This window comes from Halictus rubicundus, chromosome 9 (assembly GCF_050948215.1).
Source record: "Halictus rubicundus isolate RS-2024b chromosome 9, iyHalRubi1_principal, whole genome shotgun sequence".
Lineage (NCBI taxonomy): Eukaryota > Metazoa > Arthropoda > Insecta > Hymenoptera > Halictidae > Halictus > Halictus rubicundus.
In genome coordinates, this window is record NC_135157.1 from 18,062,964 (window position 1) to 18,090,726 (window position 27,763).

Here is a 27,763-nt window from a genome sequence, read left to right on the forward strand (position 1 = left end):
CACTACATCATCGCATCGATTTCTTCGATGACTCTGGCGGTGGTGGGCCTGTCCTCGACACGTTGCGACCACATCTTTACGTATAAATGGTTATAAGCGCCTTTAAATTCGTCGTCGATACGGATGTCGTTTGGACGATTTCCTTTAGCGGATAAGTAAATGGTCGTGTGGCTATGCAAGCCTGCGAATGGTACTTTCCTGGATAACATTTGCCACGCCACGATACCAAGAGAGTAGATGTCCGCAGCAGGCGTTGGCCTACACCCATTCAACACCTCCGGTGCTGTGTAACCCGGAGTGCCCTGTGGAAAGATCGTTTTGAATAAAACAACAAAGAAAAGCAAGAAAAGGGTGGAAGTGATCAAGTTGATCAAGTTGAGCTCGGTAAACGTACGTGAAATTCAAAGGATTCGTTGTTCGAGTCCCTTATCGATACGGAGCTGCCGAAATCGGTGAGTTTCGGCTGATCATCTCTAGACATTAGAATATTCTTGGGTTTTACGTCCGCGTGCACGATACCGGCGTTGTGACAAAATTGCAGCGCACACGTGACATCCTTTAGTATCGAGACTCTTTTATTTTTGGTCAACCTGTCCTTGTCCAAACGATCTTGCAAAGTAGTACCACACAGCTCCATCGTTATCAAAGATAGAGAAGCACCTTGCTCTATCATCAGGACTTTCACTATGTTTGAATGTTTTAGAAAGATAGCGTGCTTCTCGGAATTCAATGCATCTGTACACCTTCCAGTTTGCATTACTTTAGCTGCTACCTGATCACCTATCGAACATTTGGTGTACGAGTAACGGGGGTTTTTTCACGAACAGTTGTATACATATACGCAAACGATCATTGTCAAAGGATCTCGAAAAATCTTTGAAATCGTAGTGTATATCGAGGATTTTTCATCCACGAATTTCGGTGACCCTTTAATTCGAATCGTCCGTCCGTCCGTCCGTCCGTATATTTTACCTTTGTAGGAAGCTTTGTATACAGTGCCGAACGCTCCGCAGCCAAGCACCGTAGCATGTGTTCTCGGAAGACCATCTTCCAGTATCCTTCTTCTGTTGGGGGTGTCAAGATTAAAAGGAGACAATCGATTGCTATTTTCGACGATTCGTTGGCAAGTTTTAACTGGCGTTTTTGGACTTGGGAATTGTCTATAACGATACGGGTCAAGCGGTTTTACACGATCGAAATCGCGGTTTGAACGTGCACAACATTACCTTCTTTCCACAGTTTTCAGTGCACGTGGCGATACGCTGCACAACTTTCTGGCTAGTCTTTGAGGCGAGGCCATTTTGTCGGTACAACAACGTTACGTACGACCGGTTTCTCTTTGATCGGTAACGTCACGGTCAAACATGTGTAATGTAAACGATAGGATAAAGGTAAACAAAAACAACTTTTGAGACGGTGCGACGCTGAAAAACCTTAAGGTATAGAGGGGGACCATTGAAATGTTTTATTTCTCTGTGTTCTAATACAAGGCATGCACCATGTACCAGGAGACTATTACTAATTATTACTCTGTAATACTGCACGATAACTAGATTATTTACACGTTTTCTTTTAAACGAACTCATAACAATCGATACTTATTTCAATAATCTCTCAATATAGATAATATCTATAGTATGCATATAATAACATGTTAATGTACTAGACATAATCGCATCTAATGAAATTCCGTGTTAAACAGTGGACGCTAATACTACGTATGTATGCTCGTAAGTACCGCCAGTATTTCTTAAAGTGACTCTGGATCTCTATCACAATTACATAGCACAGTGTTCTTCGATTCGAAATTGATGTTTTCGCGTATTTAAATGAATAGTAGTAATTAATGGGACGATAGATCAATTTTCACGGGAATACAACAGGTAAGATTAGAATTCGTTTATCGTTCGACAAGGTACTTTTAGCTCGACAAGTATTAGTAAAATATCTTCAACTCGAATTAAAATAGAATGTCTTTTCTCTTTGAAACTATTTCACGCTCAAAATATTCATCTTTTTACTTTTAGTAGCTCTTTCTTTGTTGCACGTATCTCGATATATGCGTATAGTTTGTACATGCGTGTATATGCACGCACGCACGCACGCACGCACGCACGCACACACACACACGCGCGCACACACGCGCACACATATATACATATCTATTATTTAATATTAATATTACAGCTTGGTCTCTTTAAAAAGTGTCGAAACTATACACTCGAAAAAACTAACGTCTACCATAAAATTAATAGTTACCGAGGCGATGCGTCTACCAATACTGATCATTTCTTACGCTGAAATTAAAATACACAGGGGAGATGTCTAGGATTTGAATAGATGTATGTAGTCGCGCGGTTATTCGGTCTTCTCTATCTAAGTTTGCTTATATTCTACCTTGTTTTTAATTAAATAAGTACACGATCGATTCGTGTCGGACGTCCTTCGAGCATCAGTTCGAGCGCGAACTCGAAAGTCGACGCGGAAACTCGGCTGCTCGGAGGCAATTCGTTACTCCGGGCATAATGATATATCGTCAGATACGTCTCTGAATAGATTTTTGTTTGCCGCAGCGCGTACCGTATGCATACGTATCCGATACGATAATACGATAATCCGATCCGACTGTATTCTAATTTGTAATTTGTAATTTGTAATTTGTAATTTGTGATTCATGCAATGTAACGTCGATAAAAACGAAAGCGAATCGCGTTCTCGGTGACTAAGTGGCTATACGCTTACGAGAGTACGACTTGTATCAGTTTGTACCAAAAATTCTTTCTCTTTCGGACGCACGCGATTCATCGATTAACGCAACGGTTAAGTAAATGAGTGTATTAAGTTTGAAATCGTTTGGAAAATGACCGATTTCTATCTAGGAAAAGTAACGATGACGTCTTTAGAGCGTATTCAACGGATGTATTGCTAAATGATTGTAATCGTTTGCACGCGGTGCTAACGAGTGTGCCACGGTCCCAAAGAAACTCGAAATATTCCCAAGATCGATCGACATGGGAACAACTAACGAGAAATCGCTACCCGGACATCTCTCTGTAAAAAGATTCGTTAGCATTCGACCACGCGAGGACTACGCGGACGGACCAGCACCATTATTTAATCATCCGCGATCTTGCGATTTGGCACTCTCCTCCTAATCCCGTGCCGTTCGCGCAGACCAATTTTCCTGAGCAACGCGTCGTTCGTCACCGCGCTTTATAGAGGCACGAGGCACCCTCCTCCCTTTCACAACAACGGTGAAACGGATCGCAAACTTCGATTAACGATATATTAGATAGCGTATAGGTACTCCTCCGCATGCTTGGAGTTGCACGCTCTTCCGAGCCAAGAAAATTACAACGCCGATGCCGCGCCGCGTCAATGCCAACGAGAACCGAACCGAACCGAACCGAACCGAACAATCATTTCTTTTGTCGCCACGGACGTAGCGGATATCGTAGGTACGATTCTTTCGAATCCAACTACATTTTACGCGTTTTTACATATGGGATCTAGAAACGAATTCGCGTTTCATTGCAATCTCTGTAAACAGGAGCATAAATCTGTCAGTTTCATGTATACCACCGTTTTCCCTCGTTATTCGATGATTATTATCCGACGTCGTAATTTTTGCGCTCGATACTGGAAAAATGTGAAGTGTTTACAGAATATATTATACCTGTATACGATATACATACATACGTAATTTCAAATATTCTAGCAAAAATAATGAATTTATTATAGTCTAATGCACCTTCCTCCTCGTCCTGGATATATATATATATTGCGTAGACAACGTTTTGATACCGTGTTTTAGATTCGGACGATACAACTCGACAAAGTGTCCGGCAACTTCTGTCCCGAGTACCCATACACATCCAAGATACACGTAAAAAGAGACTCCGTTGTTTCACCTTTACACGGTGTATCGATTATGTACAAGTTTCACAGTACAAAATAATCTTTACGAATTTAACGAGTTATTTACGAATTTAACCAACAGCTGTTTGCGAGGCATCAACGGAACAATCCCTGTTTACCTACCCCGTTATCTACGCTCTCGTTTTCGATTGATGGGTCTCCCACGAAAATAGACTCTGTCTACTCGACGAACTGGCGCTCCTTCGACGGGCAATGCGGAAATTTCGAAAGGATACAACGATTACGGAATAATCTAAGAATTTAAGCGAAACGGGCCATCGCGCGAAGAAAATTCAAAGGGAAGAAATGGGAGCAATGGGAGCAAAAAGGGAGCAAAGTGGAAAAAGGGGACGAGAAAGACGTGGGTTGGTACAGAGGTATGTTTGGAGCAAGTCGAATAAGGCACTATCTAACCAGGTAACGGAGCTTCCTCGTAAAAGTCTGGCTCTTCCTCGAAACTCTCGTGATCGGAGCCTTTGCTGTCGAGTGCCCTAAGCTCGGCGGCGGTGAAAAAGTGGCTCATCTGAGCCCTGAGCGGTATCATCAGAATCAGGAAGAACGGGAGAGCCAGTGCCGCTCTGGTGCTCTTCACGATCCACAGCACGGTCAGGCACAGAATTTGTATCAGGGTGAAGATGTGCATCTTGTAGGTCTGCACACGGCGAACATAGTTGGCGGTACCGTGGTGCTTCACCGGCATGAAGAACAGCTTGACGCGGTCGAACAGCTGGACGCCGTTCGTCGACGATATGCCCATGTAGAGGAACACACCGAGTAAGACGGACATTGGTACGCGCCGCAGCAGCGGCGCCATCAGCACGCTCACGCCGATCAATATGGCGACCAGCAGAGCGCTGACCCTCTGCTCCTTGACCTCGACGATGTGCGGTTTGTCGCCGGGCGCGTGGGTCCGCGACATCACCGTCACCGCGGACACGTGCGTCAGCGATCGGACCGACGCCGCGCAGCACCACGGCGCGCCCATCAGCCCACAACCGACGTTCATCAGGCACACCACAACTATGTCCATGTGATAACCGTTACCCTTGCGCAGCTTCCGCTCCTTCTTGTCGATGATTAGCCTGGAACAATCCAACGTGAAACGGCCGTTATTACCTTCCTTCGCTTGTTCACCTTACTCTTCCTTTTACTATATGCACACTCATTACAGTAGTTGCCACTCGTTTTTCCATTCGAGTATGCTCGATTCATCCTCTGTTCGAGTCGCGAGTACGCGTTCGCGTTTCCATTGAAATAGTTGAAACAGAACCAATCGGCTCTCTAGGTCGGCCTTTTCTCCTAGGTAACGTTTTTCGGCAGACAATTTTTTGTCGCGTCGACGATACATCCGGTCGATTCTACTTCAAGTCAAGCTTTACGACGAACCGTGTGGTTCGCGCTATCAACGAAATTTCATATTGCTGAATACATTCGATTCGATACGGAGCGGCGCGCGACACGTCCATTCGCATGCGTTAAATTTCCTAACGGAATCGTCATCGGTTTTTCGATTAAAATAACATCGCGGACGCGTTCAGCGATAAAAGAATCATCGACGTTTCGTCTCGAGGATATATCGTTATGACGCGAGCGAACGTTGTCGCGTACAAAGTATTTTATAAATAAAATTTCGTTACGTAGGCAGTGACGAGGTCTAACCGCGCGCGCGCGCGCGTGTGTGTGTGTGTGTTGCTGCCTATCGACTGCGCGCGTGGACGATCTCACGGCGGGCAGGTACGAGGTTTCTTTTTTCTTTTTTTTTTTTTATAACTGACGGGGTAGGTAAGTATCGCGCGTGGCTCGAACGCGGTAGGAATAAGAAACAACTAAAAATCGATTGATCCGATCAGTTCTCGTACACGGGTTTTTCGCGAACACCTCTCGTTCTTCGTACGCGAAGCTACACGACTACATCAACGACCGAACGTTCAAAAAAGATCGAGAAAAGCTTACTCGGAGATTTGAGTTTCCATGAAGACGAGAATGTAGACGAGCAACGCGGGTACGATGCACGCCATGGCCATCCAGAGGGGAATCGGCTTTTTTAGTCCGCCCGGCGAGACGATCCAGCTCCTGTCGGCTATCGTCGGGGACAAGCCTTCGGGGACCAGCAGCTTCTCGGTCTTGACCTTGGCCAGGTAATCCATCAACGCGAACACGATGATGCTGATCGGCACACCGAAATCGCCGAAGGCTCTCCTGGCGCTTCGGCCGAGGTAATGACTGTTACGGAAAATACGTAGGTAGTAGGCGCCTAGGAAAGTGCCGAGACACAGGATTGTGCACATCAGAGCGGTGTTGGGTTGATTGATCAGCAAACCGGTAAGGTTGCGACCAGGTATCAAGACTCGTGGCTGTTCCATCGACAAGGTCTCGATATCGCCGGTTATCGGCGAGACGACCTTCATCTCGGTGACGTTCACCTCCGTGACAAAGCCCAAGGTCTGGTTGGTCTCCGGGACGAAGCTGTACTCGTCCAGCAGCGGATTCTTCGCGAAATAATTGTACAGCTTGATGAACGTCTCGACGATGTACAACAGCGAGATCAGACCCGTGAAGATCTCCTCGGTGAAACGGGTGAATAGTCTGACCAGCACGGATCCCTCAACGCTGGCGATGGCCAGCGCGATGATTCCCATCCACGCGCCCACGTACACTCTGACCGTGAGAAACTCGAGGTCGTTCGCCCGGCAAAAGTTGTAGAGACTCTCGTCGAAGAGCAGCAGGGGTCCGGTCGTGCCAATGATTACCAGAGGCTGGGTGGAGAACAGAGCCATCACGATCCCGGTCCACGAGCCGGAGACCAACGTTTCCGATATGCCGATCACGTCGTTCGTCTTGTCGCTCATCAGCCCTCCGAACGTGATCGCGGTGCACAGAGCCGCAAAGTACATGAAGATCGCGGCTGCCAGACAGGAGGAACTCAGACCGTCCGTAAAGTCGGACAAATAGAAGGGATAGCGTCTCTTGATGTCGTTGATCAGACCGCCGAACGGACGTTTCGTTCTGCGAAGGGGATCGTCGTCGCCGGGCGGTTTCTTTTCTTCCTCGCCAGCGAGAAGAGCTAAAATCGAAGAAATAATTCAACATATACTGTACGTACGCCCGTAGGTTGTGGTACAGGTGTAGGGGTACAAGGTGTATGTACATATATCTACATAGGTGTATGCGCGTATACATAGGTGCGCGACGAGCGCAGGTTACGCCGCTCTGGCATCTACTCTCGTGGTCTGTGTAGGCTACGCACCCTTTTTAACCGCAGCCTCGCTCTGCACCGGCTTGCTCTTCTCCTCGAGGGCCTTGGCCTTGCGATTTCTGATGGCCTCGCTCTTGGCTTTCAGCTCGCTGAACGGCAACAGGGCCTGCCTCTCCCAATCGCCGGGCGGCAACACGATCGAATCGTCGAGAAACTCGTTGATGGCTGACAAAAGCTCGCGTCTCTCGTTCGCTTTGTACGCGATTTTGTGGAAGGACGTGTTGGCCATCAGCGTGGCGATCGACCTACCGATCTCGTGGTAGTCGAGGTCGCCGTTTCTCGGTCCCAGCAACGTGAACATAAATCTCACCGGTATGTTCACCTCCGTGATCGAGGACATGATCACGCCCTTTGCCAGCCTGACGAACGCTATCGTCGGCTGGTCGAGAAAGTCGACCGCGCCGACTAGCACGACCGTCGCCTCGGCGCCCGCCGGGATTCTCTTCAAGATGTACTCGTTCTGACCACCCCTCTTCAGGTCCTCGTTGCTGCTGGTGTAGGTCATCTCTTCCTTTATGTCCACCACGGTGTGATTGCCGTCCGAAATCAGCTTCGACGAGACGATCTTCGGTTTCGAGTCGTTTAGATTCTACGGTCGAGAAACGAACAAATCAAACTCTTTTTAAAACGAGCGTCTCGCGGTATTCGCGATGGTTCGTCAATGGTATGCGAACGGTTGCGCGATGCACAATGATTCTCGAATTCGGGGCAAGACAGACAGATGGAGAAATAGACACGCGAACAGAGAGAAAGAGAAATTTCGCTCGCCGGTAGGGGCGGACAATTGATCAGCCGGATAGGATAATTTTCACTTTGGCTTCGGCTTTGGCTTCGGCTTCGGCTTTGGCTTCGGCTTCGGCTTCGGCTTCGGCGAACGAACGAAAAAATGTTCGAAACAGAAATTTTCTCGTTCGCGAACCAACAACGTTATCAGAGACGTCCGCGATTTTATACGCGCAGAGGCGAATGGCAATATATACCTGTCAACCCCACAGAAAATGAAACTCGCAAGCGGTTTACTACCAACTAAAGAGAAAATTGAAGAAAATGGTATATCGTTGATATCGCTGAGAAAAACTAAAAAACGAGGGTTCGACGAATGGAATAGTGCAGTCGGAATTGATCGCCGAACCAACGAACGGTATGCGACACAACGGTGAAGACAACATTCGTACATGGAAGATCGTGATCAACGAAAAAGTAAGCGCAAAACAGAACTGAAGAGAACGGGAACGGAACGAAACGGAACATAACAGAACGTAAATAATGGAATAGAATAGAACAGTAAGAGAGAGAGAGAGAGAGAGAGAGAGAGAGAGAGAGAGAAAGAGTGTAAAACGATTCGCAAGCCATATACAGGAGCGACATACAGATCCAGGAGTGACATGGACTTACAGGTGTCGCGTTCGACAAGCGAATCCTAGAAAGACTATTTTTCCAAGAGCTACTCGATTGCTCTACGCACGATGCCTCTCGTTTGCTTGGCGCGTCTCTTTGACGGAGATTGCGAACGTCTCGAAGCAAGAACCGTTCGCCAACCCTTCTTTTTTAATCGGACTTTCTTTCTTCTTTTTTTTTTTTGTATTTTCAGAGCTCTCGATTTGGGTTGCGACGTTGAACGAAACAAGTCCTTGTAGTTCTCGCAAAAACGTTTGCGAACAGTTGGCAGTCGAGTACGCGTAGAGGATAGAGGTGTTTCGCGGAGATGTTACGATCGGTCGGTTCGTTCGTTCCCCGGTTAGGGGCGAATCTTGCACAGACGGGAAAGCGAGGATACGCGACGAAGAATTTGTCGGTCGAAAGAACGAGGAAAACGGTTGCCCTGTAAGTTCATGCGGTAAGACGTTAAATGTGCGTTCGGTGTGGTGATCTGGCGATGGGGCGAGGCTACGCTCTAGCGAAATAAGGTTGAAAATACTGCGATCGAGATTCGGGAAACGAGAGAGATTTACATGTTCGGTTACATGGTTCTCAGAGGGTTCCCGCGCAGCGTCTTCTTCCTCCAGACCGACGGACTGCGAAAATAACATTAGGACACACCGTCAGTCAGTCAGGCCTCTCCCGTCTCTTCTACGGATTTCTATCGATTATTTCACGTGGCCGAACGTGGTAGAACGTGGTAGAACGTGGTAGAACGTGGTCGAACATGCTACGCCGTGTACCGTGTGTACGCCTTATGCGCGGCAACGGTGTTGGACGGGCGTTATCTATCGAGGCGCGGAACAAACGTTAATCACTGGGTTACTCGTGTTACGCGGACTCGGATCGGACTCTCTCGTACTCGGTTACGTTCGACGCGATCATCGGATACCGCCGACGTCCAACTCGTTTTACCGAACAACTGGATCGAACTCTGTCCAAGAAATTTATAACGTTCGACAAGAAAACTGTTTCGGAAAGAATACGCGCGAAACTGGCAAAAAGACGAAGAGACGAAAAGACAAAAAGACAAAAAACAGACGAATAGAAGGTCTCGTTGGTAAAGTAGGGCAGCGTAGACCGGGATACCCGAGCGGCCGACGTCGAAAGAGGATAGCTACCTGGAGGCTGTTGTAGCTGGAGTAGGTTCTCTTTCCGCCGAATCGGAAGCCGCGATCGTGATCGTGCACGTGTTTGTGCCTGAGAAGCAGAGCCCTCTTGACCACGGCCTCGTCCTCGGGAAGGATCAGCTCCTCGATCACCATCTGCTCGACCACTCGATGAGCCAGACCCGGGAGGTCCTTGCCCTCCAGGTCGAGCAGGACCACGCCGGTTTCGAGGCATCTGCGGAGGTTCAGCAGCGAGTGGAAGCTCAAAGAGGCGACGTGGGGCCTGCCCCATCGGTCCGCGCCCTCCTCGACATCCTCCTCGTATTTGATCCACCTGGCCGTCTCTCGCCATTCCCTTTCCTCACCGACACCGTGCAACTCGTCGAGCTGGACAAACACCTCGTGCGGCGAGTGGTCGTACATCTTCTTGAAGGTGTCGTGCGGTATGCCACCCTCTTTCTTCCGGCCGATCTGCACCGTCGAGTAGGCTGCTTTGTGACGCCTCATTCCCCGCGGATCGTCGCTCCTGTGTGACTCCAAATCGTCGATGTCCAGCTCCTGCAGCGTGCTCGCCTCCTCCGGTTGCACGCTGACCCGCCGTGCGAGCACGCTCGACCCGTCCGGGAGACCCGCTCCCGATCTCTTTCTCCATTGTGGGTCCTCTTGCAGCGAATACTTTCGCGACTTGTGATGGTGTCTCCTGCAATCGAACGTACCAATCGTGAAACCACCATCCTATTATCCTATCCTATCCTATCCTATCCTATCCTATCCTATCCTATCCGATAGACAGCTAACTTTGATCTTTGAACTTGAAACGTTAAGAACGAACCGAACTTGGGTCCGATATCGTTCGCAAAGCGGAATCTTAGTTTCTTATCGAGAGTTAAAAAAAGATTCGTGGGGAACCGCCGCACACGAATGCACGATGCACGAGGATGCAATGCGGGTTCGTTTGCCAGCGGCGCAGCGAAAAGCTATAAACAATAGCATACCCGTTGACACGAGGCACGCCGGACCGAGTGCCAGAACTGTTTTTGCGCATGACCCTGACAGTCGCGGCCGCGCCGGCTGTGATCTTGCCATCGACGAAGATCGGACGGATCGTCGTCGCACAGGTCTTTGCCTGACCGAGTCGAAACGACGGGACGGCACGTGACGCGATGCGACGCGACGGATAGTCCAACCACCGATAGTCCCGTTCGGAAATCTTTCGCTCTTCGCCCGATCGGTGAAACGATAACGTTCGACGACTTTTTGTCCCCTGTTCATGCCGTGAAATTCCCAAACTCGGAACGAATCTGTCACGGGTCACGGCTCACGGGTCACGGCACGAGATCAAATCGACTCTGAATCGTGTCGTTCGCGGACGTCGGGTATTCGCGATCGTAAGCTGTACGCTTACGGAAGAAAACGTTCGAATCCAAGGTTCGCGCGGAGGCATCGAAAGCTTCTTCGACGATCGAACGATTTGCGCAAAGTTGCGACGTTTCTTCGAAAAGGGCACGCGACTCACGCCGTTGGACGGGTTCGAGTAGACGGAAGCGAGTAGCCGGAAGGAAGCGAGGAGCGTCGTCGGGCCGTGGATGGTCCGAATTTCTGTTCGGTCCGAGCGGTGGTTTACCGGATGGCGTAAATGGAAAGAGATACTTTTTCAGCAGCCTGATGCGACCGATGTCCATGGTGTAGCGGTCGGGCCGGCCATCGTAATGCGGGAACATGGTTGTCGAGGGTTACGAGAGAGAGAGAGAGAGAGAGAGAGAGAGAGAGAGAGAGAGAGAGAGAGCGACGACAATCTCATTCGTTCGCGAGAGTCGAAACAACCCGCGGGAGACCGAGCCGCGTCGAGACTAATTAGAAGAATACGGAGCCAGTGGCCTCGTCCATCAGACTGCCTGGTACGCTCGCAGAGACAAGGCGAATCTCTGGCCGAAGGCCATGACATTAGACAGCAATTGCGAACTGTTTCGCGGCCCTCCCGCTAAACATCGTGCAATTATCTAATACCGGTGTTACGCGCGTGAAGTGAAACTGCCCGGAGCATTTTCGGGACGGTACCCACCTCTTTCGACGCTTTTATCGGTGCCGATAGTTACCGGTGCGGTGCTGTGGTTGTTACTCTAGCTTGCGCGCGCTGCGATCTCTCTGCTCAACAAGTTTTATACGTTCGTTCGATCGATATCTCGTAGACCTAACATCGACACGATCGGTAAAGGAAGGGACACCGCGGAGCACGCGAGCCCACGAATCGGTCCCCTGGGCGCTGTTCTAACTCGGCTCGCGTCGAAACCAACGAAACTAAGCCTACTCGGGCGGGACTCCGTGCAAACAACTCGAGAAACCCGGATACGTAGTAGCTAGGTAATTTATCGTTACCGGATGTAACAGCGACAGTACCTACGTAGAAAAAACAGTTTTGCGTGAAATTCGATTGCGAAAGCGGAGGAAAGGGTCTCTCGTTGCTTCGCCACCGCGGGAAGCGAGATTTCTTCGCGAAACGCGGAAACGCGGAAACGCGAACAAACCCCCCGACGCGACGTACCGGAAGCGATAATCAAACGGGCCTCGATTTGTTTCGATCCGGGGTTTGCGACCGATATTGAAATCACCGCGGTTAAGTCACGCTACCGGATTGATCGGGCCGATATCGTGATTTGCCACCGATCGATGCTCTCGCGATGCGTACATACCACGTGTATAAGGTGGCGGCGCGCGCGGCGTTACACCGCAAACCTCGATCCACGCTGCACAGAAATTAGTCGACGATGCTTCGATCGTTTATTACGGGCAAGGTCGTAACGACTGGTCGACGCGAACTCTCTTTAACGAAGCAACGGGGAAATTGGACAACGTTCGAAAGCCGTTTCGATTTCCGAATACCGCTACCATTAACCGATCGAGCAATCATTCTTCCATTCGATCGCGTAATCATTGTCGGTTCAATGTCAATCGGGCCCGATATGTCAGCTATTCGTCTACAGTTCGCGTCTACGACAAATTCGACTCAAAGTTATTTCGAAACGAACGCCTCACGCTTTACGATTGTAGGTTTTAACCATGGATTTTCATCGAACAAACCACACGAAACTATTTTGATTTTCCGATACGAAGAACCGCAACTGCATGCGCTGCTTCGTCTCGAGAAACGGCAACGAAAGCGGGGTCGTACTCGCGAATCTCAACGTTTGTTCGTCACCAGACATTGTTACCGCAGTTCTAATAACCGTGACGCAAGGCTGCGATACTATTTATAAACGAGCTCTATGTTTTTCCGAGCTCGGTTGGGCGACTATTCGTAATTCGTCGTTACAAACGACGAACCTTTAAGACGGCGTAACCGAGCGTAACAACACCATTGTTTCGATATAGGCAAGTACCGCGTTCGCGTTCACGTTGTTGGCATCCCGACCATTATAGTGGGTGACGGTCGCTTGGCATATCGCGCCTCGGGAGAGGAACGGAGGTTGCTTACACCACAGGTACGATTTAATCGCACGAAAATACCTAAACCCAGATCTGGCGCGTGCGCGCATCCCTTTTCGAGCGCAACGATAGCGATCCCTGTCTCGGTTTTCTTTTCGAACGGAAACGACTTTCTGCTCCGCAACGATTTACGATTTTCCCCAATTTCTCGCATTCTTCTTCGAGCCGGTCTTCTCGCATTTCCGTTTTTGGTGGGGGCGTAAATTCTCGATTCGGAACAGCTGCTAATCCGGCGATAGCAGGGTTTAAACTGCCCGATGGTTATCCGGGTAATTGGACACCAGTCTAACAACTCGGTTTCCCGGGTACGCGATTGCAGGAGGGGCACCTATATCAAGATCGCGCTCTCGAGATAGCGACCGAAGAGCGCGGTGAGCCGCGACGCTACACGCGTTCTACATACTTACTTGTGCTCGTGTTTCTGGTGCCTCCGACACTTCCGGTCTTCGTCGTGAGCCCCGGCGGCGGGCACGGGTGCTGTTTCCGGCGAACCGGGTGGCTCGTCCCGCTTCGACGGGTGGGAGGGCACATCCTCCTCCTTGATATTCTGAAACTGTACCCGCGGACTACCGACGGGAGGGCTGCTGTCGCTGAAACCGGAAGCGGCCCTCTCGGAGATCGGTGCCTCGCTCTCGCTGCTGAGCACGTTCTCCGTCTCTTCGGCGGTCTCCTCGGCGGTCTCCTCGTCGACGTCGGGCACGCTGCTCGACGACAGCCCGTTGTCCATCGCGTCCCCTTCCCGACCGCTGCCATTGCCACCCTGTACCTGCTGCTGACCGTTCTCCTCTTCTTGGCCGACTTCCGCTGTGGATCCTTCGCTGTAAAACACGTCCATTCCTATTCTATCTCTCTCTCTCTCTCCCGCTGCTCTCTCTTTCTGTTTCTGTTTCTGTTTCTGTTTCCCTTATTTTTTAACGACCACCTATCGGTCACACGAGGAAGCAACGGCCGTCTCTCGTATCGAGAAAATACCGATCGACGAGCTCGATAAAGTCTTTCGTTGCTCCCTCGTACGCCGGATCGACGCTTTTCGTACTACGACTTGCGTTCATTGCCTTTAACCACTTACGGTGACAGATGCCGTCGCATGGATCTCGAATGGAGGCTTTTCAGGGGTATGTACGGATGAGGGTAACTTCTTTTTCGATGTTCTAGAAAGAAAACACGCCAAAGATTAACGATCGACTCGCGTCAGCGTCCAGCGTGCAGCGGGCGCGATTCCGCATTCGACCAAATCGGATTCAAAGAACGGGATCCAGATATTATGGGAAAGCCCTGCGGAATCGAACCAACTGGAATCGCTTCGACGTCGAAGCGCAAGCAAAATCGACTCGCGCAATCGTAATTTTACCTTCGAATCGATTTTTTTTAAATAACAACTTATCCGAGTACATACGATTGAAGTCGCGGTCGCTATATCGCGGTGGTGGTCCTCGGTCGCGATCTCGATCTCGGTCTCGATCTCGATCGGATCCAGCAGATTCGGAGAGCGATCCGAGCCGAGCTACGTCGAACTTCTCTCCGGCGTCCATCGCGAAAACCTTCTCCATCTCCTCGTCGAGTTCCGGTCCCGTTTCCGTGCCATGACCGTCGACCTATCGCATGCAAACGTTCGAATCGTTCAAGTGGTGATCGAGTCTGGTGGTTGCTTGACCTGCTTGAAAATTTCGCGTGTTCGTGGTACACATATGTATTCGGTCCGTTATACAGGGAGGACGAGTCCACTTTGTCAACCGACTTTGTACAATCCACGTTGCCGGTGCACCGCTAACCAAAGGAATATCTTTTTTTAATAAACGAATAATTCAACGCTATCGGGGTTAACATTTCTATTATAATATTCTACTTCGCTGACTGGTTCCTTCGGTAAATGTACGTCCGCGATCTTCCTCCGTCGATAGCCGATGAAAGAATCGCTTCTAAAACAATTTCTAAGAGAAATCTAGAGAACCGCTGGCTCCGCTAGCACGTAGTCAGCTACGTTTAGGATTGCTCGAAGAGAGCGGCGTCGTTTGCGCGGCTGGAAGATTCGTCGGCAACGATCGGTCGGTCCCTCGATCGTACGGGAAACGCCGACAAATTTCGAGAAGAAATCGGTAGGGAAGGGTCTCTCGTATCGTTAACAACCCCCGGGACGTCGATCAGCGAGCGACGAACAACCCTCGCGTCGCGTCTCGTCTCGTCTCGTCTCGTCTCGTCGTACAGTCGGGTTGGAGGCATGCGTTTCCGCTTTTGTCTTTCCGTTTTCCGCTCACCGCGTAAATTCCCGAGTTCGGGCCGCATCTCTGTTCGACCAGTCGCGGTGCGCCGCGAATTACGTCACGGTAACGAGCGGGAACAGCGAATCGTCCCTCGGCTCGATTCGATACGCGAACAAACAAAAATTTATTCAAAACTATCAGAGAGCCGACAGCTTTGCCTCGACAGTTTCCGACAATTTAGTCGAAAACGATCTCTAGGCGCTCTAGGCGATCTCTGGTCGAAAGAAAACCAAACAAGTCGACAGGAAGGCGACTGCAGCTTTTCCTGTTCGTCCACCTCTGATGGAGTTCTCGGTGTCCTAGTTTTTTCCTAGCGGACGACATAGCCGAAAGCTCGAGGTATTTTATGGACGTCGTCTAATTCGAAACGATACGAGAGATACGAAGGTTGTCGACGCGGCGAATCAAATTGTAGCGGTATCTCTTTGGCATTCTCGGGTCAATCGTCGAGAGACATTTCGATTCTTATTTTTCGTTTCTCTTTCGATGGTCGCGTGGATGAGTCGAACGTCCACAACGTCATGCGGTAAAACCTCGAGTCGCGGGATTCGATATCTTTAAGACCTTTTGCTCTAGAAGACGTTCAACCTGTCCATTTCTTTGCTATTCCTTCTTCGAGTCACGATTCGGTTTGAACAACGAAGACGACAAAGATCGGAGATTAAAAGAATATCGAAACAACGGGTCAGCGAGGGCGAGAATTCACGGCGAATGCTATCGAGGTTGTTTTCCGAACGCGAGCAAGGCCGAGGTGACTGGGTTCCGGAAGAGCAATCGAAAGCGCGCGAACACGATTCGTGCGAACTTGGCGAAACGGGTGGGTGGGTCACCGTATCGAACTGGCGCGTTTTCACCGGTTGTCGACGAACGATCTTTTGGCGAAACGCGAATTCCGAACGCCGAGTCGGGGGGTTGTCGAGGAAGGTCTCGAACGATGGTTCCTGGTATCCAACGGCACAGAGTCCACCCCCAACCGCCTCGACGTTCACCTCGCCGACACGGCATCTGGGCCACGCGAACTTGGACGACGGTTCCGGAACGACGAGGCAACGTGCAAACGCATTTCTCCGTGTTCGATCAAGTTTCGGGGAGCTCCACCACCGATCAAACACCACCGTATTTTGAACCGATTTTCTCCGACACTTTCACTGTTTGCGCCGGTAAAACAGCTCGATGAGAAAATCTCTTCGGACCGGAGAGGCTCGTCCCGTCGTCCTCGCTCTCGTCGATCGGCTAGCGTCCGCCGAGCGGGAGATGCCGACGAAACGGAAACGGCGGAAGGAGCTGGCGGTCGTTGGCTAAACGTTGGAGAACATTTCCGGGAACTGTATGCGAGAGGCGTAGAGGCGTAGAGACGCGACGGGATCGCGAGACGGACAAGAGATTAAGAGATCGGGAGAGATGGTGCTCGACGTCACCTGGGGGCTCGTCCGCGAAGAGCGGCGCAGCCAGCGGAGAACCTTTCGCGACGCTCGCTGCAACAACGACTACCCGGAGGAGTTCACGGCAGCCTCGAGCATGTCATCCCGGGCCGAACCAGTGCCCGGCCGCCGCGCTGCGCCGGTCGGCTGGTGTTCGTGCTCCTGCTCCTGCTCGTGCTCGTGCGTGTGCCTGTTCCTGCGCTCGTGCCTGTTCCCGTTCCCGTTCCCGTTCCTGTTCCCGTGCCTGTTCCCGTGCCCGTGCTCGCTGCCAGGGAACTCCAACTAACGGAGAGGATAGCGCCGCCACCGGCCGACAGACAGAGACCCTCCGAGTCCCCTCCAATACCACCGACACCACCGATGGGGATGAGCCAGGGAGGGAGCGAAGCGAGGGGGATGCAGACCTCCCGGCTACCCTCGGTCGATACCAACCCCATACGCGCTAACGCAACCGCTACTACCGCTAGCCTTAATGTTAGCGTTGCCGTGGCCTCGTCGACGCACCACCGAAAGCTTACCCCTTTTCTCAGTTACACGCCAACGATCAACCTTCTTCCGAAAACCGGAATCGCAACTGCAACTGCAACTGCAATTGGAACTGAAACTGGTGATTCTCGCCTGCGCGCGAGAAATACCACCTAACTCGGACCTGGCGCATCGCCGACACCGTCGAAACCGTCGAATCGTCCTAGCGGATATGATACGGGCACGGGGAATGGGACGACACGAACAACAGGTTTTTCTTTTGGAAGATCCCTTCGCGCCAAAATCGAGTCGGGCAAGTTCTATACTTCGAGTGGCCGACCATCCCGTAGTAATAGTAGTAGTAGTGGTGGTGGTAGTGGTAGTAGTAGTAGTAGTAGTAGTAGTAGTAGTAGTAGTAGTAGTAGTAGTAGAAGTAGTAGTAGGTACTAGTAGCAGTAGGCTAGATACAAAAACAGGGTAATGAAACTTTGTCAGGACCCCTGACACTGTACTTGTCGAATCTCGCGATTTCTCGCTCCTCTTGACCTTTTTCCAGAAGCAAAGTCTCAAACGGCGCGTGCATTGTTTCCCCCGAGTTCAGAATTCCTTCTCGGACACGTCGAATACGATGCAATCCGACTTGGTTCACTCGAAATTGATTTTACCCCCGAAGCTGCTTCGAATTTCCAAATGTTCTTCCGTTTGAGAATTCATGCTCGGCGTACCGACGAAAATCGCTCGATCGAACGACCAACGTAGAAGTGACTGTCCGAAACATCCGCGAACCCTTTTCCGCGCTATCGAGCTCGCGAAACAGTTGAAAATTTTCCGAATCTTAACTTGAACGCGATTCTGATCTGGACGAGAGGGCACAGCAGGTGGGACAGGTGGCTCGAGGTCGAAGCCGAAGAACCGGTGCGGCGACGAGCATCGTTCGATTCGGAAGAGGTGCGGCCCGGCCGGTCGCGACCGTTTGCATCCGCCAAAAATAGCAATTTCGTGAAAAAGAGCTGTCGCTCGGTTCGGAAGCGGGTGTATCGAAAGACGGCTGGCCATTGGTCGACGTCGAGGGACGCAACAAGTGTCGGTCGGCCGTGAAATCTGGCCCCGGAGGGTCTCTCCGCGCGTCGCTCAATGTCCACAGGAAGGAGAAAACCAGGCGAAACGGAGAAAGAACCGCCGAGAACGCGAAAGAGGAAGGGGAAGAGGAAGGAAAAGGGGAGGGGAAGGGGAAAGGGAAAGGGAAAGGGAGGGAGAGCTAGGGTAGAGAAAGCTCTCGGCTGATAGCTCCGACCGACCTGGGCCGGACCAGTTCCAGGTTCGAGGCTCGAGCCTCGAGCCGACCTAGGCCTAGCTCGCGATACTGGTTTATCGACCGATAGCGACGAGTAATCGCACGACCTCGTCACTTTCGAGACCTTATCGGTAGCGAATCGTCGAATTCTCTCCAATTTCTAATCAATCGCTAGGGTACTCGATCGTTTATCGACTACTACTAAAATAGGTAGATAAATGTGTACCTAGTAGATTCTGCACGATCTTAACCGACGACGCGTTTCACTGCACGCGAGCACGCATCGTACAGAGAGAACTCTTAGCGATCCGAAAATAGGAATAGGCCAGAATTCTATAGATCGGTCGCCAGTTTCGATTGTTCCAGAAGTTTCGACGCGTTTACGGGTATACCCGCCGATCCGTTGAAAAGGGTTCGAGGTTCGCAAAATCCGAGTTGGTCCGTGTTCGATCGAATCGGTTCGACGCGTCGCGTCTTCGAAGCGCGTCGCTGTCGACCACCGGAAACGAATAAACGCGAGAGTCCTAGCGACGGTTAATCAAAACTCTGCGAATGCATTATTAATCGACCGCATCGAGCGCGCAGCTGCGGTGGGCTGGTGAATTATGAAGTTGATCGACATCGCGATACGAATTCTGTCCGATCGGAGGAATAACTGTTCCCATAGACCGCCAGGCAAAGGTGAACTTTATTTTCGGAACGAGTCGATGTCGCGATGCCACGAAATTTAAGTGACACGGACTCGACTTCCGTCGCAAACCGTGAATCGGAAGCGGTTTCGTACACGAATTTCTATTCGCGTTGCATAATGCATCGGTCGTGGCCGCGAAACACGGCGATACGACCTTCCGGAACTATCTGCCGGTTATATATATATATATGTATAATAAATAAATAAGTAAATAAGTAAATAAATAATTAGTTGGGAATAAAACTTCTAACGCGGAGTTGATCGAAAATGGATGAAAAATGAAAGTTTATTTTGGACCCATCTTTTCGCGTCGATCACGTCACCTAACGGAAGTGCGCCAAGCACGGTCACCGCAAAAGCAACAAGATCGAGAAACGATGCACCAGAATCAGGAGCAAGAGAGGCGGAGAGAGAAGAGATGATAGCTCTTTCCGAATCGATCGGGCGCGGGCGCGGGCGCGGGCGCGCAACGTCGACTCGCGCGGCAAGCTGCAAGCTGCAACGTGTATGTATAGGTTCGCGCGCACACATAGGCACACCCTGCTTCCTGCTGCAGCGACCTTGAACCTGAACCACACAGCCTCTCTGCTCTCGACGTCCCTCCTCTCTCGACCTTTCCGCCACTGGATGAAAAGGTGGATGAAAATCGATGTGCCGTTTGTCATTCCGTGGTTCTTCCATTCGCGTTTTCTTTCCGGTCCGGACTAAAGGCGTGCGTTCGCTCGTGTCTCGACCTTTTCCGTATTCTCGGTATTCTCTTATTTTTTATTTCTTCTTTCCTATTTCCCACCGCCTACTTGAATATTCGAGCCAAATGTTCTCCTAACGTTTCGCTAAAGTTAAAAGCAACGTGATTTTTGGACGAACAGGGTTCCTAAAGATCCTCAAAGGAGAACACGGAAGGTTATCCGGTTTGGTAATCGATTGCTCCCTTGGCAATTTTCCAACGAACGTTGTCCTCGATTCGCGACATTGTGTTGCGATCTTCGAAACACGATGTCGGAGATTCGATTGATATTCTAAAAGAAAGAAAAAGCGAGACTCGTTCGAAAACTATTACTTGCAGAGTCATCCGACGCGACGCGACGCGACGAGACGAGACGCACGAAAACGATGTACGCGAATCCAACGTTGCGTTCGAGCCGGTAATTATCGACGCGCTATTATGTTTGGCCGAGGAGAGGCTTAATCGACTCTGATAATCATAGTTCGATCAACGCGAATCAAATCTCTCTCTCTCTCTCTCTCTCTCTCTCTCTCTCTCTCTCACCTTGCATCGAAATATGGTGAGACTCGATAGAACGCCATTACCGCGCGCTGATAGGTCAGCACCGTTGACGCGTTCTCTGCGACGATCAATCGATCATCGACGACATTAATGGAACGTTGGAAACCATTACTTAACGTCTGCCATTGTTCCTGTGCGTGTCAAAACGAGAGAGAGAGAGAGAGAAAAAAAAACGATAAAGGGAAAGGGAGAGATTCCGTAGATTCTGGGAGATACAGAAATCAATTTGAAGGCGCGAAAGGCAGCGTTATTCCCTTCGAGACACTGTTCCCAGCTCTCCGCGACAACGATATTGCCAGTGGTAACCGATTAACGGATACAAAGACAAAAGAGAAAGAGAAAGGGGAAAGGGATTGTGCTTGTTCGGCCGAGTGATAAAAATAAACTCTCTCCGATGATCCGTGCTCCCATTATCGAGCCGCGACCTTCTTCAGCTACGCTTCTGCCCTTTCGATGGTTTAAAGCTCGAGCTATCTAGAGCTGTCTAGAGCGGAGTAGGGTAGGTACGGTACGAGAACCAACGATCTAAAATCGTTGCGGGATATACGTTTGAAAAAACGTTTCAAGCGCGCGATAAGCTCCGAAGAAGCTCGACGAATCGTTTAATGCTAGTGCGGGGTGAAAGGGACGTGGATCCCGAAACAACTGTGAACGAAGAACGGAACACGGACAGGACAGGAGAAACTGTGGGCAACCGGCAATGGAAAGAATAATCACCTTGACGGGTTCGGACGTCACCATGGAACGGATCTTCCTCCGGCAGACCAACGCGCAGCAGCATTCTCCCATAAAAGCTAGACCAGCAGCTTTACGTTGAACGTCGCCGCGCGCAATCAACCTTTATGATACTGCGGCCGCGATTGACACCGGTCGTCTTGTAATCGAATTTACGGCTTCCGGCCTTGCGTAAGTGCTCAACCACGGCTTGCGACGCTTTGCGTCGAGGACGTCGGGGGCCAGCTATTCGAACCCTGACAAGGCTCGCCTGGACTCGCGCGAACGTTCCCAAACTTGCCGAAACCCGAGCAAATCCGTTCGGACACCGCGATAGAAAGACGGTGCTTCTCGGGGCAATCTATGCGCGCACGAGAATACGAGATGGCTAAACAACGCGAAAGCTCGCTCAGGCTAGCGGATTCAATTTTGATTTTGATCGGAAGCGACGTTATTACGAGTGGCGATTTCGGCGATTCGTCCTAAAAAAAGAGGAGAAGCGCGAGCGTTGTTCCAGAACGATAATCCAATTGGCCGTTCTATCTGCTTTCGATCGCAAGCGAGTTCGATAGGAAACGGACGCCTGTAAATCCAATTTTTTCGTCGGAAAACAGAAACGGAAACGGAAACGGAAAGGGCTCGATTCGGAACGGAGTCGAGAAACAAGTAATCTCGGAAGAATCTTACCCGAAATGTTTCGTCGAGCATCGTCGAGGCGTGCAGACGCCGGACACGAGACACCAAACACGACGCGCAAACCGCTTGCGAATATCGATCCCGTATCGAGGATGGAATTCTGACAGAAATTCGAATCTCGACGGTGACATGGTTTCATCGAAAGGATCAAAGACGTTTCGATTCGATATCGGATATCGGGACGGTGCTATCTCGCGTACGTGCGGTACAAAAGAGGGTGACGCGTGTATTACGATACGTATGTACGCGTGAACGCCGCGCAACGACGTTATTAAACCGCCAACCCCGCAACCGTGCGACCTTATATTTAATCGTTCGGAATATAATCGACACGCGTTTCGATTCAATACCGCGAACTTATGCAACCGCGCTCAACAAATATCGCTCGCTTTGTCGTCCCGAACGAATTCCAATCGGGTTCGGCGGCGCGGCGGGGCGCGCGGCGCTCGGCGTCGCGGACACAACTGGTAAGAATACTATAGGACTCTGTAAATGGCTTTATACCGGTGCGTTGTTCTTGTTGTTATTAGACGCGTACTCGTATCAGACTGGTCAATTTCCGTTGACGCATCGAAATCTTGATTGTGGTTTTAACCTGGGTCCGAAACAGTATGGAGCAAAATGGAAGAACAGAAGAACACGATAGCTGAAGCGAGCACGCGATTCGAGTGAGCCGCGTGCACGAATCAAAGTTACACCGCGTTTACACGAAACACTGAAAGCTAAACGCTAAACGCGGCATGAATTCGAAAAGCGGGACGAGCTCGTGCCGGCTGATTGGCCCGATTGCCGACGGTCGTAGGTCAATAACCAGTTAACGCGAGACGCGAAAACGTGGTACGTAGATGGGCAACCGAGCTTGTTCCTTGGAACACATATATTTGTAATTTGTAATTCGTAATTCGTAATTCGTAATTTATTATTGTCGTTGTCCAGGTACGATAGAGATCGCAACGCGTGCAAACTGTTCGAGCAGCTAGCGGAGGGTGTGCGAAGCGCGCGTGCCGAGCTCCTCCCCTTCCATGACAAGCCGGAGCGCTATTGCCGCTCAAGACTTGTGCTCGAGACGCTTAAGGCATAGCGTATACCAGCGCGATCCACGATTAGCATTGTACGAGCACCTCGTTGCAGCCAACAAATTCGTTGCAAAATCCCTTTGAATCGTCGCATTAACTATGCATCGATTCCAATGATTTTCCATCGAGCTGAAAAAGCGGCGACGAGACACAACGCGAGAAAGAGATTCGAAGAGGAAGACTCACCGATACCCTTTTACCAAACCCGAGGAACGATAGCTTCCTTCTGGTGTTCTCCATCGTTCACCGAACGCGGTAGCTGCTGGGGCAGCTATCGGCTTTAGGGTGTCGTCTTTTTCCTGGGTGCTCGGCCGATCCTGAGACGGGACGGCGATGTCCACATGTGGAGGAGTCGCTGAGATGGCAGCTCCGTTCTGCTAGCTGCAACAATCAACGCGACGATCGTTCAAAACGTTAATTTCCGTCGTTTTCGAGATTTCCAAAAGATCGAGGGGGTCTCCGGGTCGCCGCTAACAATATGATCGCGACGATATGGAGAGGCGACGCTAGAACTACGCGACAGTAACCGACCGACTGACTTGCCAGTAGCAAGTAGTAAGTAGTAACGGCAAAGCGGCACGCGTCCATCCAGAGGGACCGTTTCCACTGGAACTCGACGAATACCGTGTCGGCGCGGCGCGGCGCGGCGCGGCGCGGCGCGGCGCGGCGCGGCCCGGCCCGGCCCGGCCCGGCGACGAGCGGCGCGCCTTTAACGCGCTCGTGCAATGGCGTAACGTTCGCGGTATACGTACCAAGTACAAGCAGCGTAACAAAAGCGATACAACCTTCTCCGACGTTTCTCGGAAAATACATCGTCCGGCTCGGACCACGGAGTCAAAAATTATTTGAAAACGGATTTGTACGCGCCCCAAGAGATTTTGTCGAATCCATCGGTCCCGCGTCGCGATTCGAAACTTTCGACTCCCTAGGTACGTATCTCGATCGGTAGTTCGATACGCGTGCTGCGTACTCTTGTCGCGTAATATAAAACGACGCTCCGTTTTATCGGATATCTTCTTTCGGAGCATTCCGGATGATGATTATTTCGCGTACCTTCCAAGTTTCTCGACCCTAGAATTTTGCAAGCTCGCGATTCGTGAGATAACAGCTTCGGTTCGTTTTTTGCTCCTGCAAGCGTCGCGTCGCGTCGCGTCGCGTCGCCTCGGCCGAACATCATTTGTATACGCGTATATCTGTCCTTCGTTTCGTTCGATATTTCCTCATTTTCAATTACCGCGAGTACTTACGACAAGAAAAATGAACATTTTCAACGACTTCCGCGATTCGCGCGTAACTCGCAACTCGGTACAAGTTATTGCCAATCACTCTGGCTACTTGAGCCAACGAAACAATTTCGCGATACATTACAGTCCTTGCTTCGTCGACCGCGCGACGGTCGCTTCGAAGCAGACGAACAATTTTTCGTATGCCCTAAGCCCTAAGGCATCGTACCTTGTATTCGATGCGTTTACCTATCGCGTTACATCGCTGTAGTCGCATCGCCGATCAACTCGAGTGACGAACGAATCGACTCGTCTACGCCGTCTCGAAAAGGTTCAAACAATCTCGAAAGCGATCGACCAGCAAGCAAATACCGGGTCGAGTATACGGTATTTGTCGATGGGTTAGATTCCTGCACGTTTCCAGGCGAATAGAGACAGTAGTCGACCACGTTGCACGAGTTACTCAAATATATGAATTCCGAATTGTTACTCCGATGAAAATGATCTCGAAAGAACAACGGCAGGAGGCAGGGAATATTTCCGATCGGGGCATCGCCCGTGAAACGGCAATTCCGTATACTCGAACCCAATACATACTTTGGTTGGATCGCGCGGCGTTGAAACACGAGGCTTAGCATCGTTGGTCTTCTCACTCATCTCTAATTACATGTTGGGATCCGATCGGCGTGGCGTGACGCAACGAAATGCCTGGCCGGCGCGCGACGCGTCGCGTCGCGTCGCGTCGTGGTCGTGTTCGTGTTCGCGTTCGTGTTCGTGTCGTCTCATGTCGTCGAACCGCGCGCCGTTCGCGCCCCGAAGAAAGAAGGAAAGAGACTGTGTCGAGGGAAAGCGATTCCGGCTTTGTTTGTCCCGATGCGGTCTGATGGTACGCAGATGCTGACAGTCCCGCCTCGCCTCGCCTCGCCTCGCCTCGCCTCGCCTCGCCTCGCCTCGCCTCGCCTCGGCAGGAAAAGTCAACCGTCCGTATCGGTATCCATTCATTCACCGCGTCGAATCGAATCGAATCGAATCGAATCGCATCGAAACGGAAGATGATTATTTTTGAATATTTTCTACCCGGACTACAGGAAATTGTTCGATTCGATGTATCGTGCACGCGCGGTCGGTCGCGTGTCCGAAAGGCGTTCTTTCAAAGGCAAACGCCGCAACCCTCTTCGAAAACCGTCTTCGGTCGACGAGGTCCGCGAGCGAGTAATTGAAAAAGAAAATTAACGCCGAGTCTATTAACTTGTCCGGGAGCTAAAATAGAACGAAGCGCTATTCTCATACTCTCGTACCATTTGTCACCGTGACGCACGACCCCTTTTTAATTAGCCCTTTTATCGCGTCGACGCGACACACCGGCGATTCTTCGAGTTTCTCGAAGCAACTAATAATTAGATTACAGACTTTAGGCGCTCGCGACGCGACGTATAGTAACGCTACGATTCGGTATCGTAGTCGTAGCTGCATAACCATAGCAACATGTAACATTCAATTTTTACGAGTCGAATAAATGTTCGATCTCTATGCAAAAACGATCTTTAAAAAACTTACGTAGCTTCCTATTTAACGATGCGCGACCTTTCACCGTCACCGTACGATTGACATCTCGCGACACGCGGCTAACGCGGACGGAAACTCTGATGAGAACTGTCACGGAACGGGAATCCGATTGCCCGAAATTTAATCGCATGCTGGCGGTGGTAGCGCGGTCTACGTGATTTCAATTTCTTCGCGTATCTGTAGATCGTGCTTCGTCGTCGAAAAAGAAACGAAACGCGACAAGAGAATAAAGAGAGGGAGAAACGGTTAAACCGTCAGTGGCGGGCTCTTTATCTCTTAACGCATTTTATTGGTCGCTACTTGGTTTACCGCGCGGCGTGGCATCGCCTGATTTACGACCCCCCTCGATGAAACGACGCGACAATTCGATTATTCTTGTTCACGGTCACGGTGGTAGGTAAGTGGTTGCTACCTCTGCGACACATTCTCTGCTATTCGGGAACGGATAAATGGTCGACGGGGCAATATGTATGTACAACTACTCGCTACGAGGCGCGTGCTGGAAAACTGCTGAACGGAACGGGTGGTCTTCCTCGCGACTTGGTCAACAGCTTCCGAGTATGTCTACGTATTGTACAGACGATGAGGAGAAACGACCAAGAATTTCAAAGGATTCCTAAACGTTTTCACGCGTCGCGTCGGTCAATCGGTGTTGTTTAGGAAATCGAAAATCCGCAGATCATTTCTGAAACGTTTCGCAATGGCCTCGCGCGATTTCTTTGAACAAACAAAAACGCCGCGCCGTAACGTTACGAACGCAAAATAAACAGTCGATTACGTTCGCGATTCGCCAGTGTATTCTGTTGGCACTCGGCGACCGATTACCAACGGAATCGGCCCTGTGAATCATCGACGGAATATCTTCGAATAAGGTAGAATCTCGCGTGTAACGTTCGCTGCGAGCACGACTTTCATTCCAAACCGAAATACCAAGCTCTACGGTAGGGATCGAATAACGCATCGACGAATAACGACAACGACGACCAGTTGTTATTCGTTATTAATATATTAAATACGTACGCGCCTTGTTCTTGTTACGGGTAAACGAAACAATATGGAGAACAAGACCCATCTTGCTCGCTTGTTTTATCGTGTTGTATTTTGCTCTACTAAAAAGCTATTTGCAAGAGGTCGCCGTTGGTACGTTGTTCGACATTTTCAACATTTTCTACGCGATCCGAATTCGATACGTGGCATCGTAGTATCGACAATCGTTGTTATTACGTTTGTTTCCTATAATCGATCCCATTTTTCGCTTGTTTGCTGCACGTTCGATTCTCCGTTTACTTGCTTACTTTTCGCGATCCAAACATAAACACGGCGTACCCAACGACTTGTCAGCATCGATTTAAAAACTGTATACTCGACGCGAATCGAGAGAAGAATTCTGTGAAACTCGTGGATTCGATTTTCGTTGGTTTTCGGCGTGTAACGTACCGACCATCTAACCAATCACTCTCTCGATTTTTTTCAACGAGACGCAAACACTCGATTCACCCACTTTCGATACTTTGTCGAGTTTCGCATCGTTTCAAACGAACGATCGTAATTACCGGAAATTGTGCCACGGCAGACGCATTCGTGTTTGCGGCGTTCGCGCGGAGACTCGTTCGCGGACTGGTCCGATTCTGATTCCGATTCCGATTCCGATGCTGGGACGAGAGCTCGACGCAGGCGAACGAAGGCGAACCAAGGCGAACCAAGACGAACGAACAAGGTTTCACCAGCCGTCCCGATGAAAAGATCTCGCGAGAGACAACCGGCCTTTTGTGCCCGCATAAAGTCTGAAGCAACTGGAACCTTCTTTTGTTCCCGCGCCATCTGTCCGCCGATGTGTGTTACGTCAAATTCTGTTTTTCACCAGCTACGTATTCGTTCTTCTG

At 50.4% G+C, this 27,763-nt stretch overlaps 2 protein-coding genes across 12 annotated transcripts in view; both read right to left on the reverse strand.

Annotated features, from left to right (window-relative positions):
- Window positions 1-2: 2 nt before the first annotated feature.
- Window positions 3-1,430, reverse strand: Mos (proto-oncogene serine/threonine-protein kinase mos). Its single transcript, XM_076793080.1, has 4 exons — window positions 1,227-1,430; window positions 973-1,160; window positions 395-780; window positions 3-302 (listed from the first exon to the last, which is right to left on the reverse strand). Exons 1-4 carry the CDS (start codon window positions 1,298-1,300, stop codon window positions 3-5), a joined length of 948 nt encoding a protein of 315 aa, XP_076649195.1. The 5' UTR covers window positions 1,301-1,430.
- A 135-nt stretch (window positions 1,431-1,565) lies between these two features.
- The window catches only part of Ae2 (anion exchange protein Ae2), a 40,094-nt gene continuing 13,896 nt past the window's right edge, over window positions 1,566-27,763 (reverse strand). For 4 of the 11 annotated variants that reach the window (XM_076793056.1, XM_076793057.1, XM_076793061.1 and 1 more), the window contains exons 2-10: window positions 23,278-23,472; window positions 14,582-14,780; window positions 14,255-14,336; window positions 13,593-14,003; window positions 9,715-10,402; window positions 9,127-9,189; window positions 7,166-7,763; window positions 5,872-6,982; window positions 1,566-5,000 (exon numbers count right to left, since the gene is read on the reverse strand). In XM_076793056.1, the coding sequence (XP_076649171.1) occupies window positions 4,328-5,000; window positions 5,872-6,982; window positions 7,166-7,763; window positions 9,127-9,189; window positions 9,715-10,402; window positions 13,593-14,003; window positions 14,255-14,336; window positions 14,582-14,780; window positions 23,278-23,331 (3,879 nt within the window). In that variant the 5' untranslated portion in view covers window positions 23,332-23,472 and the 3' untranslated portion in view covers window positions 1,566-4,327. Of the gene's footprint in view, window positions 5,001-5,871; window positions 6,983-7,165; window positions 7,764-9,126; window positions 9,190-9,714; window positions 10,403-11,352; window positions 11,544-13,592; window positions 14,004-14,254; window positions 14,337-14,581; window positions 14,781-16,864; window positions 17,161-23,277; window positions 23,473-24,911; window positions 25,015-27,433; window positions 27,644-27,763 lie in introns of those variants that run through there. The other 7 variants (XM_076793058.1, XM_076793060.1, XM_076793062.1 and 4 more) reach the window with 7 other exon arrangements.